At 45.7% G+C, this 16,694-nt stretch overlaps 1 protein-coding gene across 2 annotated transcripts in view; it reads right to left on the bottom strand.

The window, feature by feature from the left end:
- Nucleotides 1-6,305: 6,305 nt before the first annotated feature.
- wnt7bb (wingless-type MMTV integration site family, member 7Bb) overlaps nucleotides 6,306-16,694 on the bottom strand; it is a 30,793-nt gene continuing 20,404 nt past the window's right edge. For both annotated transcript variants that reach the window (XM_062547594.1, XM_062547593.1), the window contains exons 3-4: nucleotides 13,553-13,824; nucleotides 6,306-9,429 (exon numbers count right to left, since the gene is read on the bottom strand). In XM_062547594.1, the coding sequence (XP_062403578.1) occupies nucleotides 8,950-9,429; nucleotides 13,553-13,824 (752 nt within the window). In that variant the 3' untranslated portion in view covers nucleotides 6,306-8,949. The remainder of the gene's footprint in view (nucleotides 9,430-13,552; nucleotides 13,825-16,694) is intronic.

The raw sequence follows: 16,694 nt of genomic DNA, 5'->3' as shown, positions 1-16,694 counted from the left end.
CACCCGGGTTGGAGAGGTGAGACAAATGCCTGTGTGTGTCTGTGTGTGTGTGTGTGTGTGTCTGTGTGTGTGTGTGTCTGTCTGTGTGTGTAAGACGGACGTGTTGTGTAGGGGAGATGGTTCTTGGGTTAAACTCCCTGTTCAAAGGGCCTATAGGCGTGCGGTGACGTTCTCATTGACATAAATCCATAGACAGTCATCAACACCTTAAACCCTATGGTGCATCCATGACCCATGGATGGTTCTCTGTTGTGGCTGGTTTGAATGGAGGGTAGATAGGGGTCTGCCTGGAGCTAGAAAGTAAGGTTTGGTAGGTGGGACAGAGGGGCTAGCACGCACCAGAGAGGAGGGAATAGGCTTGGGGAGGAGGCCCTGGATTACCACCAGTAATCCCTCTCCTGCCTCTCCAGACCACAGTAGCCTCCCGTCCATCGGTCTACATGTTCAAAGGCATGTACTCCAGCCCACGATCAGCCTGGGACACAGATGGGGACCGAAATATACGCGCACCGGGCAGCTGCTCTCTGATGCAGCCATGGATGTGGTGTGCCTGCCTGACAGAAGGAGTTAGTCGTCAAATCCATCCACTGAGTGACAGGCTTGCCCACCAGCAAACATCTGTTCCCTGCCAGAGTGTGCTAAGACTTCATCCCTCACATTCACTCCGGATGATTCCGTGCGTCGCCAATACGCAATGGCAGAGATTTCGTAAAAGGAAACTTACAATTGTCTCAAACTGTGACATGCTGCCAAGTTTGAGTTTGGGGTGAAACTCCACAGTTTTGCAAGCAGTCGTAGGAATTCCACAAAATAGCTCATATTTCACCCCATTAATGTGGCAGTTGTTCCATGAAGTGTCTCATCTAAATATTGTTCGCAATTTTTCCTCTTAGTTGCTAAACGATTTTGGTAATGTCTTTTCTTGTTGACACCATCTCGCGTGCTGCAAAGGCAAACCAAGATGTTGAAAATGCAAATATTTTCCAAATGTCCAGGGATTTCTTCTATGGGGTATCAAGTTCTGTGGTCTCAGCTGCAGAGCATATTGGTGCTGTTTTATCAATGGCATTCAAAGCATGGCATCCAGAGTGGGTTTTTCATGTCCTTTTATAAACTGAACAAGCGCAAGACATATTGTTTTTTTGCTCTAGGAAATAATTTCTCTTGTTTGCTAACCTTTTCTCCTAATGTTTGATTTTGAGTTTTTCTCCTAGTAAGTAATGTTTGATTTTGAGTTTTTCTATTATTTTCTTTTGGTGGTGGTGCAAAGTTGAGATAAAAAGCCTACATAATATGTTTTCCACTTTACTTGTGCTGCTTTAGCAGGGGTACATTAGAGTACATACTGTGTGTAATCTCAAGATAAGTGCATAATGACGAGAGATAATTCTTCATTTTTCCAAACCATTTTGAGTCTTGCAGAAATACAAACCTCCACAGTGTGGTATTTTCTGTATCTTTTGAATACTTTACACGAAAGCAAAAAATATTGTGTGCTCAGTTTCTCTCAACATGACCGACTCTTTGCAAAGGACAAGCTGTTTATGGGGCCTTCTTTTGAAAAGTGGAGGGCCCAGAAGGGTCTTTTGTCAGTTCCACAGAGGTGGAGTCTGCTTTGAAAACCCCAACCTCACTCCAGCCATAAAAACAAAAAAGCGAAGAAAATATCCTCAAGGAGAAGCCGTGGCCTGGCCCACCACCGGACAGAGCGGAGGGAAACGCGTGTGGGCTGTCCTCGAGTTCTCCCCGCCAATGCCTCCGTGCACAAACCCACTTCCCAAAAAGTGTCTCTAGCAAACACAAAGGCGCACGCACACACAGACACGCATAGAGCTGACAGAAAGACAGACCCACCTACACCCTCTCCATGTGCACGTAGGCTACACTCACGCACACACTAAAACAAGACAAACCGCCGTTCCCACAACTACTAAAACACCTAAACCTACGCACATTCACAAAATGAATGATACCTCCTCCTCCTCCTCGCTCTTTCTCACTCTCTCTTTCTCCCTTTGTCTGCCCTTCACACATAAACACACATGCTGAAAAAAAGGCCGTCACACTGTGTGAGAGACTGCTGATGTTGTCTGCCGTATGAGGAAGGAGGGCAGCACCACATCAGCCATAACCCCACTCATATTTTATGAGCACCGCTCGCCACCCCTAGCCAACACAAACAGGTGAGCATGCCAAATGGAGAGTCGTTATTTAGTGTGCCGGAGTCTCGTCTCCACACAAAACATGTAACTTACAATTTGTGTATGTATAACTTTCACTGCCGTATCTTCTTATCTTGGGTTATTTACAGTTGGAATTATTTACTGTTTGAACAGATGTTCAAAAATACTCCTTTAACTGTCCTTTTTCTCTGCCTCACTTGAAATACAACAGGCAAGAGAGAAATAATAGTTCTCCTGGAAGGCCCCCTTTCAGTCATATAAGGCACAAATACTTACAAATGAAGCACATTCCACACAAATGAAGCGCAATGTAGTGGTGTAAATTTAAGAGACGTTCTTAGACCGCAAGATGTTAACAGGTCTGAACCACACAGTGTTTTGGCATCAGGAGTCCACCGCAGCCTGATTGTTTGGGAGGTGCCCATCGAGTTGTCAAGGGGGTACAAGTCCCCAACGACCTGTGTCTGTGCAAAGGGACAATACCAGATGAGAGTCAGGTATTCCTCCAGGACTTGAGAGCCGCGACTGCCGATCTCTGCTCCATCTTGTGGTTTATGATGTCACTCAGGCCTCTGCCTTTGAATGGCCATGTGTTCCTCACCACTAATATCAAACAGATGACGCGGAACCTCAAAATGATGGTCTTTCAATAAGACAAGCAGTCAAAACAACGTAAAGTAAATGATGAGAAACACTAGGCTATTCCAGACCAGCGGCGGATACAACTACACATTTGTTTTCGAAAAAGGCCTACAAGCAGCAGGTCTGAGAGGCCTTGTGCCTGCTTGGCACAGGAAACCCTGTGGGACACCGGACCATAGACTGATAGGAAGTGGCAACATATAGTGGCCGTATCTGTATTGTTATTGTTCCCAGTCACAGTATGGAAAGCTGTTCGGAGACAGGAGGACTAAAGGGGCGAGAGAGGATTACATTAAAAGCCTCGCTGATGAGCAATATCTAGATGATTCACTACGGACACATTCCTCTGGGAGGGCATCATTTTTCCACCCCCCACTCCAGGCCCCCTAGGTATCCCACAAGGCCTGCTGGCACACAAGACCTAAAGCTGTTTCCACATAGATAAAAAAGTATAGGGGAATGACAGATTTATTATAGAAATGAACAGCTCCCAAACTCCTCGGGCTTAAGGCAAACAAAAAATGGTGTCAGCACAGTAGTAGGACCATGCTGTTTTATCAGTCCGTCTGATGCTATTAAGATCCTAAATAACAGACTTGAAAGACATGTGGAAAGGCTCTTGGATGATCCATCACCAGCAAGGGCTTCTTCACAGGCTTTATAAGTGACTGAAGACTAGTGTAATGGATGCACAGTGTCTGGAGGACAACAGTCCTTTCTTTAGAACTGGCCTCTGGCATATCTCAAGCGTCAGTTGAAAGGCCCCCCGGGTCCTCAATTTTAATTCTCCCTCTCATTTTTTATGTAATTTATTTTTTTGCCACCCCTTGCGCCCTCCTCCCCCTCACAGCTGTGGCTTATCTCTGAGGCCACGCAGCAGATCCAAAGGTTCTTGTCTTGTCTCCCACCGAAGTAGTAACAAATTGCTGGGTGGAGGGCGGCCCACTCCGCGCCAAGTCAGTGGAATCCCCTATTGCTTTTGTCACTTCGAGAGAAGCTACGGAAAAGCTGAGCTGGCCAACTGGAGACAACCGCAGATGGAACTAGTGACAGTGACATCCTGATCCGATATGCCTAGGCTCGAAAGTGCCAGCCCAATTCTAAGATGAGTCAATCAAATTTGGGAGGCCTCTTTTTTTTTCTCCCGCTGAATTCCCCGGCTAACTATTCAGCACATTTTCTCTCGATACGCCGAACATTCAGTACATCTCAACATAGCCATTGAACCTAATCCTCTGGGCACAATAAATCCTTAAGAGAGATCTTTGTGTCTTTCACCGACTCGTGATCCAGACAGGATTACAGTACTTTTAGACTGGATATCAGCCTGAGTTCTGGCAATTGGCTTGGTTTTGTTCCATTGCAGCGGCGCATCAGACAGGGGCCTGAGGAGCCTCCCCATTTTTCTGAAACCCTGAATGAGGATTCTGTCTGTGGAGGAGGGCAAACACACCAGGGTCAGTCTCCGGCCATCGCCGTCGGAGAGAGAGGGAGAGAGAGAGAGGGAGAGAGCCTGCATTGCCCCGAGAGGAGGGAACAGTTTCTTGCCACTTTTCATTTCAAATGAATGCGAGAGAAGGGGAGAGAGAGCTTGAGAAAGAGACACAGAGAGAGAGAGAAAGAAAGAAAGAGATTGCGGAAGAAAAGAGAGAGTGAGAGTATCCGGTTCCCTTTTCTTCCACTTGTACCCCCAGCCCTTTTGAGGGACTGATGGGATTCGGAGGGGATTTGGCTCCTGCTCCATGCTGTTGGTATGCATTTTAAACGCAGCCCTCCTGTGTGAAGAGTTAACTCCAGCGTGCCAAAATGGCACTCAGCGAAGCACCCCCTTCCCCTCCTGTGCCTCTCCCCTTTGCCAAACTCAAGCATACCATGATTGCTATTAAATTCGAACTAGTTATAGATATAGATCCCACCCTGTGGTCCGCCTCCCCCTCCGGCATAAAGGCCGCTGTTACGTTGCCAGTCCTGTTGGTAGGTCTGATCTGAAACAGCAGTCATGTCTCTCCCAGAGTGAATTAGACCAGAAGCATTAGCTTGCAGAATAGAACCCAATGAACTAATGATTCTGACACCTAAACAATAGACGCTTTAGTGGCGCGCACACACGCTGCACAGTCTGTTTTTCTATCTCATATTTTTTAATGACAAAATGTTTGTCAGAAACAAATGGATTTCTTTTTCTCAATCCAGGGTATAGTATGGGAGCTTATGTGGTTCCGGGCCCCGGAGTTTCAGACAACTAACAAAACACATCTTACTTCTGCTCTGCTGGCTGCCTGTTATGCTTTTCAGCCTAGCAGAGAGCCGCTGAGTATCCAACCAGCCAACAAAGTGGCATGGCTCCCTTTTCACCATGGCGAAGGACCACTTCAAAAAGGGAGTTTGCGCTGAGAATTTTTCATGATGAAAGCACACTTATGTTGAGGGAAACCGTTTTCAGTGTCCTAATAACACAATTTTATGCCATACTTCAACTAGATTTATTCTGGGGCTGACTCTGAGACCTAAACTATAACTTGTCATATTTCTCCCTAAAGTCTAGGAAAAGTATTTTTACCAATAAAGTCAGTGACTTTATTACATTTTAATTTACTCTCCTCTACTCTATTACAATAAACTATATTATTTGATTACTGTTATAGTCCCTGATCCAAAATCTCAGTTATACATACAGTATTGTGTTACAGTTTGTACAGATGTAATTTCAAAAGTAGGTTATGTCCAATACAGGTACCTGTCTTTCAAAAATACAGATCATTTAGATGTTACAAATTTGTATAATAGGAAAATAGGGACTCAAAGACATTTACCATTAAATTCATTCTCTTATCAATATCACAATTCCACAGGCCTCTGCCACCTGGACTACTGGAGAAATGCTTTCAGTAGAACCGCATTCTCTCGCCTGTTTTTTTGGTGAAACACAACAGGTCCACTCAGGCTGTTCTTACACCTCGATCACAGCCAGCTACTGGAACCCAGAGCCTCTCAACGTCACTGCAGATAGATGTAGAGAACATGGCTGTGATGGTCATTCCTAAAAAGAGTACATTAGGCAATGGTCCCACTGCAGCCTCAGCTTTCCGCCCAGTCAAAGCAATCACAGCAGAGAGGAGAAGCAAAACAAGAGGACCGTTTCCCAGTGAACCAGCGCTAAAAAGCAGTTTATGTTAAGGCGAGTAGGGCTGTCCAGCAAAGTCAACCCAAATCTTGCTCCAGGCAGCACGCTGAAAAGAAAGAATGACAGCTACAGCAGAGAGGACCATATCATAAAAAAATAGGCTGAAACCAAGGAGATTGTTTTCCTTATTTTCCCTGCATGATTGAGTTTTTTTTTTCTTTTTTTTCTGTAAGATAATTTCCCTTTGTTCCGTGCGTGCCATAATCAAGGATGCTAACCACGGGTTATTATGAACATGTGCTGTGTACAAAATAATGTCAAAGTCAGCAGGCTGTTGGATTTATTTGGTTATGATATTTAATGATTTATGTTTTCCCCACATCGCCAATAGACATATTAAGGGTGGTTGGAACTTCTGAATAAGGGACATTTTTTTCCTGCCCTCGCTGGCTCAAATGTGTTGCACACAATGGCCAGACATTTTAACTGTGCTCCACTTCTGCAAGCAACCCCAAATCTGGGCTTTGACAGAGCTAATATGCCACGGCTTCATCTTGTTCTTAAGAAGCATGGAATCTATCCATATCCATCCATATGTAATGTGACTTGACACAATGTGAAATTTACATTTAATGAGCTGCCTTTTTTAGCATTTGTCATTTGCTGGAAGGTGGCTGTATGTTTTGTCCCTGTTTGACTCACTGTTGTTATGGTTATGGTGCAGAGCGAGTTCAAAGTGTTTTCGTTCATTTCATCACCTGGTGAATCAATGCCAAGTGAGTCTACTATCCTTTCCTTTTGTATTGTAATTCTGTCAGGTATACACACATCTTTATATTAAACAAGCATCAATGACTTTTTAATGCCTTTAACTGTTAGCTTTGACTTGATCAGAAAGAATACACCTGGACAAACTAAATAAAGTCTCCTATAGTCTAAAATGACTGTTCATAATTGACTATTTATACAGAAAATTCACATTAACATGCTGAAACTTACATAACTCACTTATCTAACAGCAGCACTACACCGTTCTCTTAACTGAAGTGTTCCGTTCGCAGAGTGTAAAATAGTATTTAAAGACTGGTCAAATTGTCTTGGGATGTGCAAATTACTCTAATGTTTGGTGTAGCCAGTACTATTGACCATAGTGGAAGATAATTGTGGCAGTATACACTCTGCGAATGGAAAAACCCAGTTGCATTGCCGGTGTAGCCCAGCTATAAGTTGTTCCTGGTAAATACAATATACCATTGTTGAAAAAAGACAAGTCCCAAAATAGGACATAGGCAGGCCTAAATTTAACTCTGTAAAAGTAAAATAAAGTGAACGATCATTCTGTATGTTTATCACAAATTATGTTAAATGTCAACAGAAAGGCCACAAAAATACTTGTTTCTCTAACTGTGAATAAATGTAAGTACATCTTCACATATCAAAACTCCTTTAGTTATACATTTTGATGTGTTCTATATAACAGTTTGACATAAAATCTATGGACAAATAGATTATTTGAGATGTTCTGTGAAGTTTCATGAAATGCACTGTAAATATGTTGCATGTAAAAAAAGAGCAGCAGTTGGCATTTCAATGATGATGGTAGTGAGATTCTTTTCTGAAGGTTGTGGACATATTGTGGAGTTGTGGACTCCCTTCTCTGATTCATGATTCTCCTGCAGGATTATCCTCTCAAATAAATATCAGAACTCAGACAAATTGATATTTATTTAGTTTCATTTGAGTTGTATCTGAATAGAAAAAATATCAGTGCAGCACTCGACAACATATCCAGCAACATATTAATGTCACGTTTAATGAATCGAGGAAGGGTTTCTTTTTTTTGTTTGTTTTTGAGGATTTTTTGCAGCTTAAGAAAGTTGTCTTCTTGTCTATGTCTGGAAATGCATAATAACCGGGAACAGGAATCATAGTGCATATCTGACTGCAAACAAAAGCTATGCTAGAGAAAAATAGAACCCATGTGATTGAGAAATATACTGTTCTATGAGTTGATTTCTGAAGTCAACACACACCAGAAGTGAAACCACTGAAAACATTTTGGAAATCAAGGGCTTTTTGGTTGGGAAATGGTGGGATGTTTTTTTTTTCTAAAAGACACGCACCTTCAGTCAGAGTTTCTAAAAACTTTTTTTTTCTCTCTTTTACACTTAGTACAAAATAAGACATTTCTACCCGTTAGTGCTTTGTTTTAAGATACTATTACATAAATAAACAATTTATTTTCAGTGTTCAAACAGACAGTTCCAGTGTGACTGGACGACTAACATACTCCACCATTTTCCAGTTGGCAGTAGAAGGCTTACGGTAGAAACCTCCCCATTTCAGCTTCCAGTGCTCCCATGGACACTGCACTACCAAAGCGTTCTTCATTTTGGCACAGTCAATTTGCCAGTTTTTTTTGCCATCGTACTTTCATCTCTGCTGTCCCCTTTCTTGAAACCCAAGAGTTTGAGACTCAAAAGCTGTGAACAGAACATTTGAAACCCTTTTTTTGCTCAGAGCAATTCCCGTCACTTTCCACGTCCCACGAGTCACTCGGTCTTGTTCTCAGTAAGCTTCCCTTGGAATAAAGAACTACAAATCCCAGAGTGCAATGCACAGTCCCCATCCAGGGCATGATTTGTATCCTGCAGTCAGAACTTCCAGTCAGTGTGGATACATCAGTGCATGAGCACCCAATATTCTTAACTCAGTCAAGAGCTGGGGTTGTACCTAGTGATATTTAGCCTTTACTTTGTGTTAAAGCAAATATAGATTCTGCTGTGCAAAATGATGCCATGAAGAGCTGATATTGTAATTTCCATTCTATTCCCACTCCACTGGTCCAAAACCATCTCTCTCACTCTTTCATTCTCTCTCTCTCTCTCTTCTTTCACACCCACTCCCTCTCTCTTTCTCTCATTATGGGTTTCCCCTAAGCTGTCTGTCCAATCTTCTCCCCCTTCTCCCTCCGTGTTTGAGCTTCGTCTCCCCCGTCCCTTATTTACAGGTGAACACCTCCGTCCTCTCGCTGCACGTGTTGCACTTGACAAAGCAGCACCACTGGAACTTACAGTTGCACTGCCACACTTTGGTGTACTGGTGCGTGTTGTACCCTCGGCCGCAGCACATGAGGTCGCAGCCGTCCGTGTGCGGCGACGTGCGGTTGCACAGGCGCCCCTGGGTGCCCACGCTGCCCGTCTTGGCGTCCTTCTCGCAGTAGTTGGGCGAGCGCTCGATGTAGACCAGGTCGGTCTCGATGGGCTTGCGGTAGCTCTGGGACTTCTTCACCTTGAGGAAGGTGGGCTGTCGCAGCCGGCTGGCGCGGACCACCTCCACGTGGACCGCCTTGTTGTACTTGTCCTTCAGGATGTAGCCGATCTCGCGGAACTTGGGCAACGTGGTCCAGCAGGTCTTGGTGGTGCACGAGCCCGACACGCCGTGGCACTTGCACTCCAGCTTCATCCGCTCCTCCAGCACCTGAAGGGAAGACAGCCAGGTGGGTTAAAAAGGTACTTATGCACTTACAGTTGTCCATCTATGCACTGCAGAATCAACAGTGCATGCATTTGCTAGACCATATGGCATTCTCATGTCCCAGGTCAGTAAGTACAGTGCATTAAGTGACCAATAGAGTTAGTGTTCATAGTTGAGCGTGACAAAAAATGGCTAGCAGACTGCGGAACAGATCCTCACGATCAGCAGAGCCACAGATGTTTGACAAGTTTTATGTAAGATTAAGATCTGATTTAAGGTTACTGCAACTTCAGTAGAATTTTGTGGTTGTGGTTGCTGACAACCTTACAGAGTCATCAAAATGAATTTGGTCTTGGTTGAATATAACAGAAATGTAATTGATTAATTTCATATCCTGTTCATATCCTGTTGAGGAGCTCAGATGAGTAAAACTTGTCTATTGCCAAAACATCCGAGAGTGACTTATCTTCAGTTTAAAGAGCCTTCTGTATAGTCCAGAGTGGCAGAGCACAAACAGTTTCCACATACTTTTTTTTTTATCCCATGCAGCAATGGATTTCTTCACATGCTAACAATATAATGGGGTTTGGCTTATTTATAGTATTTCTTAGCAAAAACATTAGGACATTTTAATAGTCGTCATAGAAGTAATTACAAATATGGTTCCAGCAACGCGCTCTCCAAAGGAGACACTTGGAAAACCTATTCATGACCCATAACAGTCCTTTTGTATAACTACTTAATGCATTTTATGAGGACGAGAAAATTACTTGGCTCTAAATATACTTATGTCATATATCTTTTTAAATACATCAAAAACTAAGAAGGTGGGTATATGTATAGTATTTTAGTTGGATCTGCCCAGACCAGTCAACATTTCAGCAGTAACGTCTTTATAAAAAGTTTTGCTGATGTAATGAATGCTTGGTTTAGGGGATTTTTTGCCAGAAAAACTTAAAGTCTCCACCGATGTTTTATGTCCTTGTTGTTACTCTGGGAATGCATGCCCAAGAAGAGCTGTATTTATTTGAATTGGATATTAGATGGAACAATGAATAACCAAAGATGTCTTGTGAGAGCCGCCTTTGTTCAAATGTGATCCATTAAGAACAAATGGAGGCCATGATAGATCCTTTCCCATTAATATCCAGTGCATTTATTTCTGAGTACTTTATGATAGCCTAACAGTAGCCTTCTCTCTTCTGGTGAAAGTTTTCTTTTTGAAAAACATAATCTTGTGGAGGAAAGCCCAGGAAAGCACGCACAGTAGGGAAGGCTTTTGTTGGGCGCCTTGGCAAGGGAATGTTCAACATTAGCATTCTCAATGAGCATGGAATGACAGTTTTGTATGAACTGAACCAAAACGGAGCATATCTAAAATTCTGAAATGGCCAACGGGGCCAGCAACATGTCAAAATCTGGGGTGAAAAACACGGACTTACTGGTAATATTCTACCCTGTAATTCCCCCTACCTTCCCGAAGACCACATCAATGGGCAGCAAAAATAAATACAAATCTTGTATAACCGTATGCATTACAGTCGAGCTGAAAGTGGATCATTCAGGCTATTTAATGCATTACAGATATTGTGCAGACATAACCAACAGATGACCATTAACTGTCTACAGCTGGATCATTCAGAGGTGTGGGATCATGGTTTATTAACCAAAGAAATATGCCATCTGAATGACATAACAAAAAAAAAATGAGGATTCCAAATGTGGAGCACCAGTCAATGTTGAGTGGTGTAATGAAAAGTAGATCATCTTAGAAATAAGACATGCAACGGTGGGACTACCACAGTCCTTGGAGCCATTTAGAGTAATGTCCACAGCCACGTGAGGGCATAGCCAACATTTAAGCCTCATTGGGTATTTGTCCAAACCTCTGCCACAAGCAGCTCACCCTGTGTTGTTTAAGTTACATTTCATCTTTTGAATGCATAATAAATCCGAGAGAAAATAAGGCAAAAAAAAAACCCTCCAAACACGCCGCCTCTAGTCTTGAGGGACAACACAAACCACTTCTGTGTTCGTATAACATGAATTCCTCAACCTCACGGGAGACTCCAGTGAAGTATGCGCCTTGTATTTGTTGCATGAAAATGTTACATTTTCTTGGCGAGGCCATTTTCCAGTGCCTCTTCTTTCCTGGCGCTCGGCCTCGCCAGGGCCCCGTCATCGTCGTGCCTTCTGAGAGACTCACACAAAGTCATCGATTAATCCCTCCCACCCATCATGCTCACGCAAAGCCATTGTCTCTGGGGCACGGTCATACATTCTGCTCATTTGTGGTCAGGCAATGCCACGACAATGAGAGGGCAGATTAAAAGCAGGAAAGGGTCCCGGAAAGGTGCAAAACCGCGAGGGCCGTGACTGCTTCCCCCCCCCCCCCCCTACCAACTAGAGTGGCTCACAAAACGGCTGGAGGCATCTCCTCACACTCTCTCCATCAAAGTCAGTTTTCTGCTACCAATTAGGGGTGGGATGTGACAAAAGATCCTTTTCCATCAGACACGGGATGAGAGAGAACGGGGCGAATTAGGAACATCTGTCGGCGGAGTGTTTAGGTGCCATCTCAGAAAAACAAGCACACTCAGGGTAGCACGCAAAGCCAGAGGAGTTGAAGGCTGGTGCCCACCATAATGCAGAATGTCGGTTCGAGGGCTCAGTTTACACTCGTACCCGTACCAAACCTCGCACTGCCTCTACTCCGTGGGACTCTATTGTAGCTTTCAGTAAAACTTTCCAAAAATGTCCAAACAGTACTGTCACCTCAAAGTCAATTGACAATATAATGGTTCATTTTCCTTTTTCTTTGTTTGACTAAAGGTTTTTGTGCTGAGGATAATGGTTCTTTCCCCAGGCAAACTCCCAGGCCTTTACACATGGGAGCGTGGTGAGCTGTGTGGCCTCTGAACGATAAACCAGCTACAGTGTGTTTTACTTTTAAAAACACTAATGTTTCGCCTCAATTCATTTATAGATAGCTGCGACCGCAGCGCAAAAATGCGACGGCAATTGAAATCTCAGAGCGCCGGCGCGACGCACGGCTGCCCCATGGCCTCTCCCAGTCAGTCAGCTCTCCATCGCTCCCCCTCTCAGCCCCCCCGATCCCGGCTGTTGTGGCTCCAACAGCTCCACGGTTGATCCACAGTTTGAGAGAATAGAGAGAGAGAGGGGGGAAAAAAAATATCAACTCAAAGGGTGCAGTTAAGTGGCAGGGCTGTGTTTTCTGCATCGGGGTGGCTGGGGACGAGGGTGGTGGGGGGGCAGGGAGGACTTACAATAATATCCTGTTTCTGACTTTGCACTTCATAACTTCATGAGAGGACTGGGCAGACCTCCATCTGGCAACTCCGGGTACAAAGCCTGGCTTTCCCCACTGCACACAATAAAGCCCAACGCTATTAATTAGATCCATTTGTCACCGTCGTGTCGTCGATGGGGAGAAAGGCCGTGCCATCAGGGGTTTCATGTTGTTTTGTGTTCGTGAGTGACTAATAGCAAACAAACATGGCCAACGGGGCCACAGCCAAGCTGTTCCTTCAAGCGAGAGGAACCCACAGTATGGTGGGGAGACTACACTGTAATTGAGGCTAAGGCAAAAACTAGCTGCCGAAAACGGACCTGCTGCTTATCAATCAGCCAGGGGACTTAGGCAAACGGAGGCAACGGGGGCGACCGGCCAATCAGCAGCCAGATCTGTTTCCTGTTGGAGGGGCTGCCAAGCGCACTTCGACACTGGCAGCAGATAGCACCCCCGCCGCTCGTGCTGGATGTGGAGGCGGCGAGCAGATGCACAGGCGCGCGCGCGGGACACACACCAGCACCCCACGACTGACACGCAGCGCTCACTCACTCACTCCCAGGCCCCGCCAGGAGAGGGAAAGCAGGCCAGCGGAGGAGGGAGAGGGATTTACGGAGGAACTGCAACCAATTTAAGAGCAAAACCCAAACAACATTAGAACGCACTGTACGATTTTTTTACTGATGAACTTTGGAATGCCCTGTAAGACGAGCCGCTTCGACGTGTCGGGATGAATAACGACAAACATTTCCAGGGAAGAAATGACTCAACGTTCTAAAGCAACAAGAAAAAGCACCGACGAATTCACAGTTTTACCTTCCTTCCCGCCTCGTTGTTGTGCAGGTTCATCAGCCTCCGGGCGTTTTTTTTTATCTCGCGGGCGTCCACGAAGCGGCGGGAGAAGTCGATGCCGTACTTGATGTCGGCCGAGCAGCCGCCCCACTTCCAGCCCTCCTCCTGGTTGTAGTAGCCCTGCTTCTCCCGGTCGCAGCCGCAGTGGCTCAGGTTGCCCTGGCTGCAGGCCGCCGTGATGGCGTGCGCCACGCCGGCCGCGGTGATGGCATAGGTGAACGCCGCCTCCCTACTGCCTGGGGGGAAAGAGAAGACAGGCCATGAAATGGGGCTGTTCGGGCTGCACGGCTAACAGATGACATGCGAGCAGACAAGAATAACCAACAACACACTGACAACTGACTGTGTGTATGTATGTGGCGTATTGAGCCAAGTACCCCTGGAGAAAATGTGCATCAAGCCTTCAAGATGTTACACAGTACTAATGAGGACCCAAAATCATTCACATACATTAAAGACATCCTGAACAGACTTGCACGCAGTGCAGACATCTGCTGTGGCATTTCTTGAAAGGAAATTTGCAAACATACAAACATGAGGTAGCATTAAGACATACTTGATTAAATCTATGCAAAAAAAAATCCATGGTAAATGTATCCATCACGCTGGGCCACTCTCGGGCCACTCTCGGGCCTCCCCAGTGCAGGGGAATGCGTCATGTGCCTCCCACGGCCTCTCCTCCTCGTCTCCCGCTGCACCTTGCTGAAATTACAGCGTGGCCACGGCGCCGACCACAAAGTCCTTAAACACAGCCTGCAAAATGTGCTGTGCTGTGATTTCCTAGCGGGAGAGAACTATTGTAGGTGCTGTCCAAAGTGCTGAATTCCTCTCGGTGAGAGCACCTTGCATGTGGGCCGCAGCGTGTGGAGCGGCTCAAGGTCTGTCAGACGCTCTCTCCCAGCCGGCCAGCCAGCCAGCCTGGCGCAGCGCAGGTCCAAAGTCCCCCCCTTTTGCTCCGGGATGCGATAAGCTCTGGGGCTTCCTGCTGGAGAGCTTCAGTGGCAGGGCTGCTGCTGTTGCTGCTGCTGTGGTTATTTTTAACTGTCTTGTGGTCCGGTGGCATGTTAGCTCTCCTCAGGCTGCCACTTTGGGGAGAGGTGACCCAGGTGCTCCCTGAGCCATCGCTAATACAGGCTAAGAGCTTTAGGGACACACAAGTGTCTCTGTTGGCTTCTCCCACACGGCACCGTTCTGCCAGACAGTTAGCGCACAGTGGGAATGAGGGCTTCATTAAGAGTTACCTTGCTGTGACCAAAGTTACGGGCTTAGGCTTGACTACTAAACTGCAGATGGATGAGGTTTGAGTGTTTTGAAGTCTGCCATACACACAGCTGGGTTTAGTACAATGTAAAATTAGTATTACTCAAAATTGTATTTATTTACAGTATTTCCATATGTGTATATGTAATGCCATCTGGGGTACTGTTAATGTGTTCCAAGTGCAAAACAGAAAGCCGTCTATCTAAGTCAGATTTTTTCCCTCTTAAATAAATGCACAAGGAAGTTGCAGCCTTGGAAAAGGGACATGTTTTGGACCATTTCATGTAAAACAAATCAAAACAAAAAAACTATACCACTCGTGGCATCTTAAGTCTCTCATGGACAGCGATCAGTACTAATGCACATTGTCCCAGAAAATGTCACCTTTAAAAGACACTAAAGTTTGCGGTCGGTGAAAATCAGGGCTGGTAATCCGTGCTGGAGGCTTGCCCGGGTATGACTTCTGTGGCTGATGCCCTCTTCCACTGGCTCTTGGGCACTGACTCACAACTGCTCGCCATTCTGGTTACCATGAGCACTGAGCCTCGCCAGCTTGTGGTAATTTTCAGCAACCCCCCACCACCACCATCCCCGCCCCCTCCCCCAACACCACCACCCCAGCACCCCACACACAAATACACACGCGGTGCCAGCGTAATGGTAAAAACAGCATCGGGGCTGTTTCCAAGGAAAAGGGTGGTTCCCTGTGCCATGGATGCATGTGTGTGCGTCGCTCTACGCGCCCCGTCCAGCCCCAGCCCCAGCCGCTGCTCGTGGGGCGAAAAGTGGCTTGGTGCTCCGATTGGTTGTCACCCCCTGTTGGGTCTGGAACAGCTGAGTCTGGTAATGAGAGCAAATTACTGTACCGCAGTCGAAGAGAAGGGCCCGCTTTATGCTTGTGCAATGATCCCAGCTAGCCCTTTGTGTGCCTCTGTGGAGGAGCTGGCTTTGCTTGTTTCACCCGCTCGCCATTACGCGTGTCACAAGCAAGGAGACACTGAGAACCCTAACCCCCCCCCATTTCCTATTTAAGCAGTTCAAAGACTTTTATTAGCGGTTCTCTACTTTTGACACCGTTTTGCCAAGTGCCTGGTGGTGTTGCCTTAGATTCCTTGTGCTTTTGGGGTATGCAAAGGTGTAGCAATTGGCGGTCCACGATATGTCAGGTTGGAGATGGAGTGACAATTGCTACTCTAAGTGTAAGAAGGGGGAAGAGCAAAGACTGTTCGCTAACGGCCGAGATGGGGGTAGACATAGAGGAGTATTACATGTGGCTGTGAGAGGCCTACTCCTAAAAGACTCCAACTGTTGCTCTGTTAGGGATGGTGGTAGTGCCGGCAGCTTTATAATGGAGAAGTTCACTCAGAAAGGCACTGAATGTGGTTGCATCACAAAATGGAGGCTCTTTACTAAAGTGTAGTAGATGCAGCCTTTCAACCAACTTTGCACATTGCAAAATAAAGGTACAACACAGAGTTTTGAGTGGCACAGAAAGTTGTACAGAATCCTTGTACAAAGTGGTGCGACTGTATCTCACTTCTACGGGTGTCCTGAGGTAGCTTTCGCTTGCTCTACAGGCATGTGGTTCACAAAATGCTGAAGTGAAAAAAAGGAAAACCTGAAGAAGCCAGCCCCAAAGTCCTGACAGGATTCCAAAAGGAACCACCCTGGGATAGCCTTGTACGCTGCCAGTGGAAAATTGGACTGACCAGAAAAACCTCAATGAACTTGGAAAGGTCTGGGGAGAAGAATAGGGGAATATTAAACCAGATGTCTAATGGAGTTTAGTGGCAAGTGTCTGTGACAGTGTCCAAGATGGGGAAGAAGGAGAGGCATCAGTACTACA

This window comes from Sardina pilchardus, chromosome 10, assembly GCF_963854185.1.
Source record: "Sardina pilchardus chromosome 10, fSarPil1.1, whole genome shotgun sequence".
NCBI lineage: Eukaryota > Metazoa > Chordata > Actinopteri > Clupeiformes > Clupeidae > Sardina > Sardina pilchardus.
The sequence above is the reverse complement of the archived record's forward strand: the minus strand, read 5'-3'. Positions and strand labels throughout refer to the sequence as shown.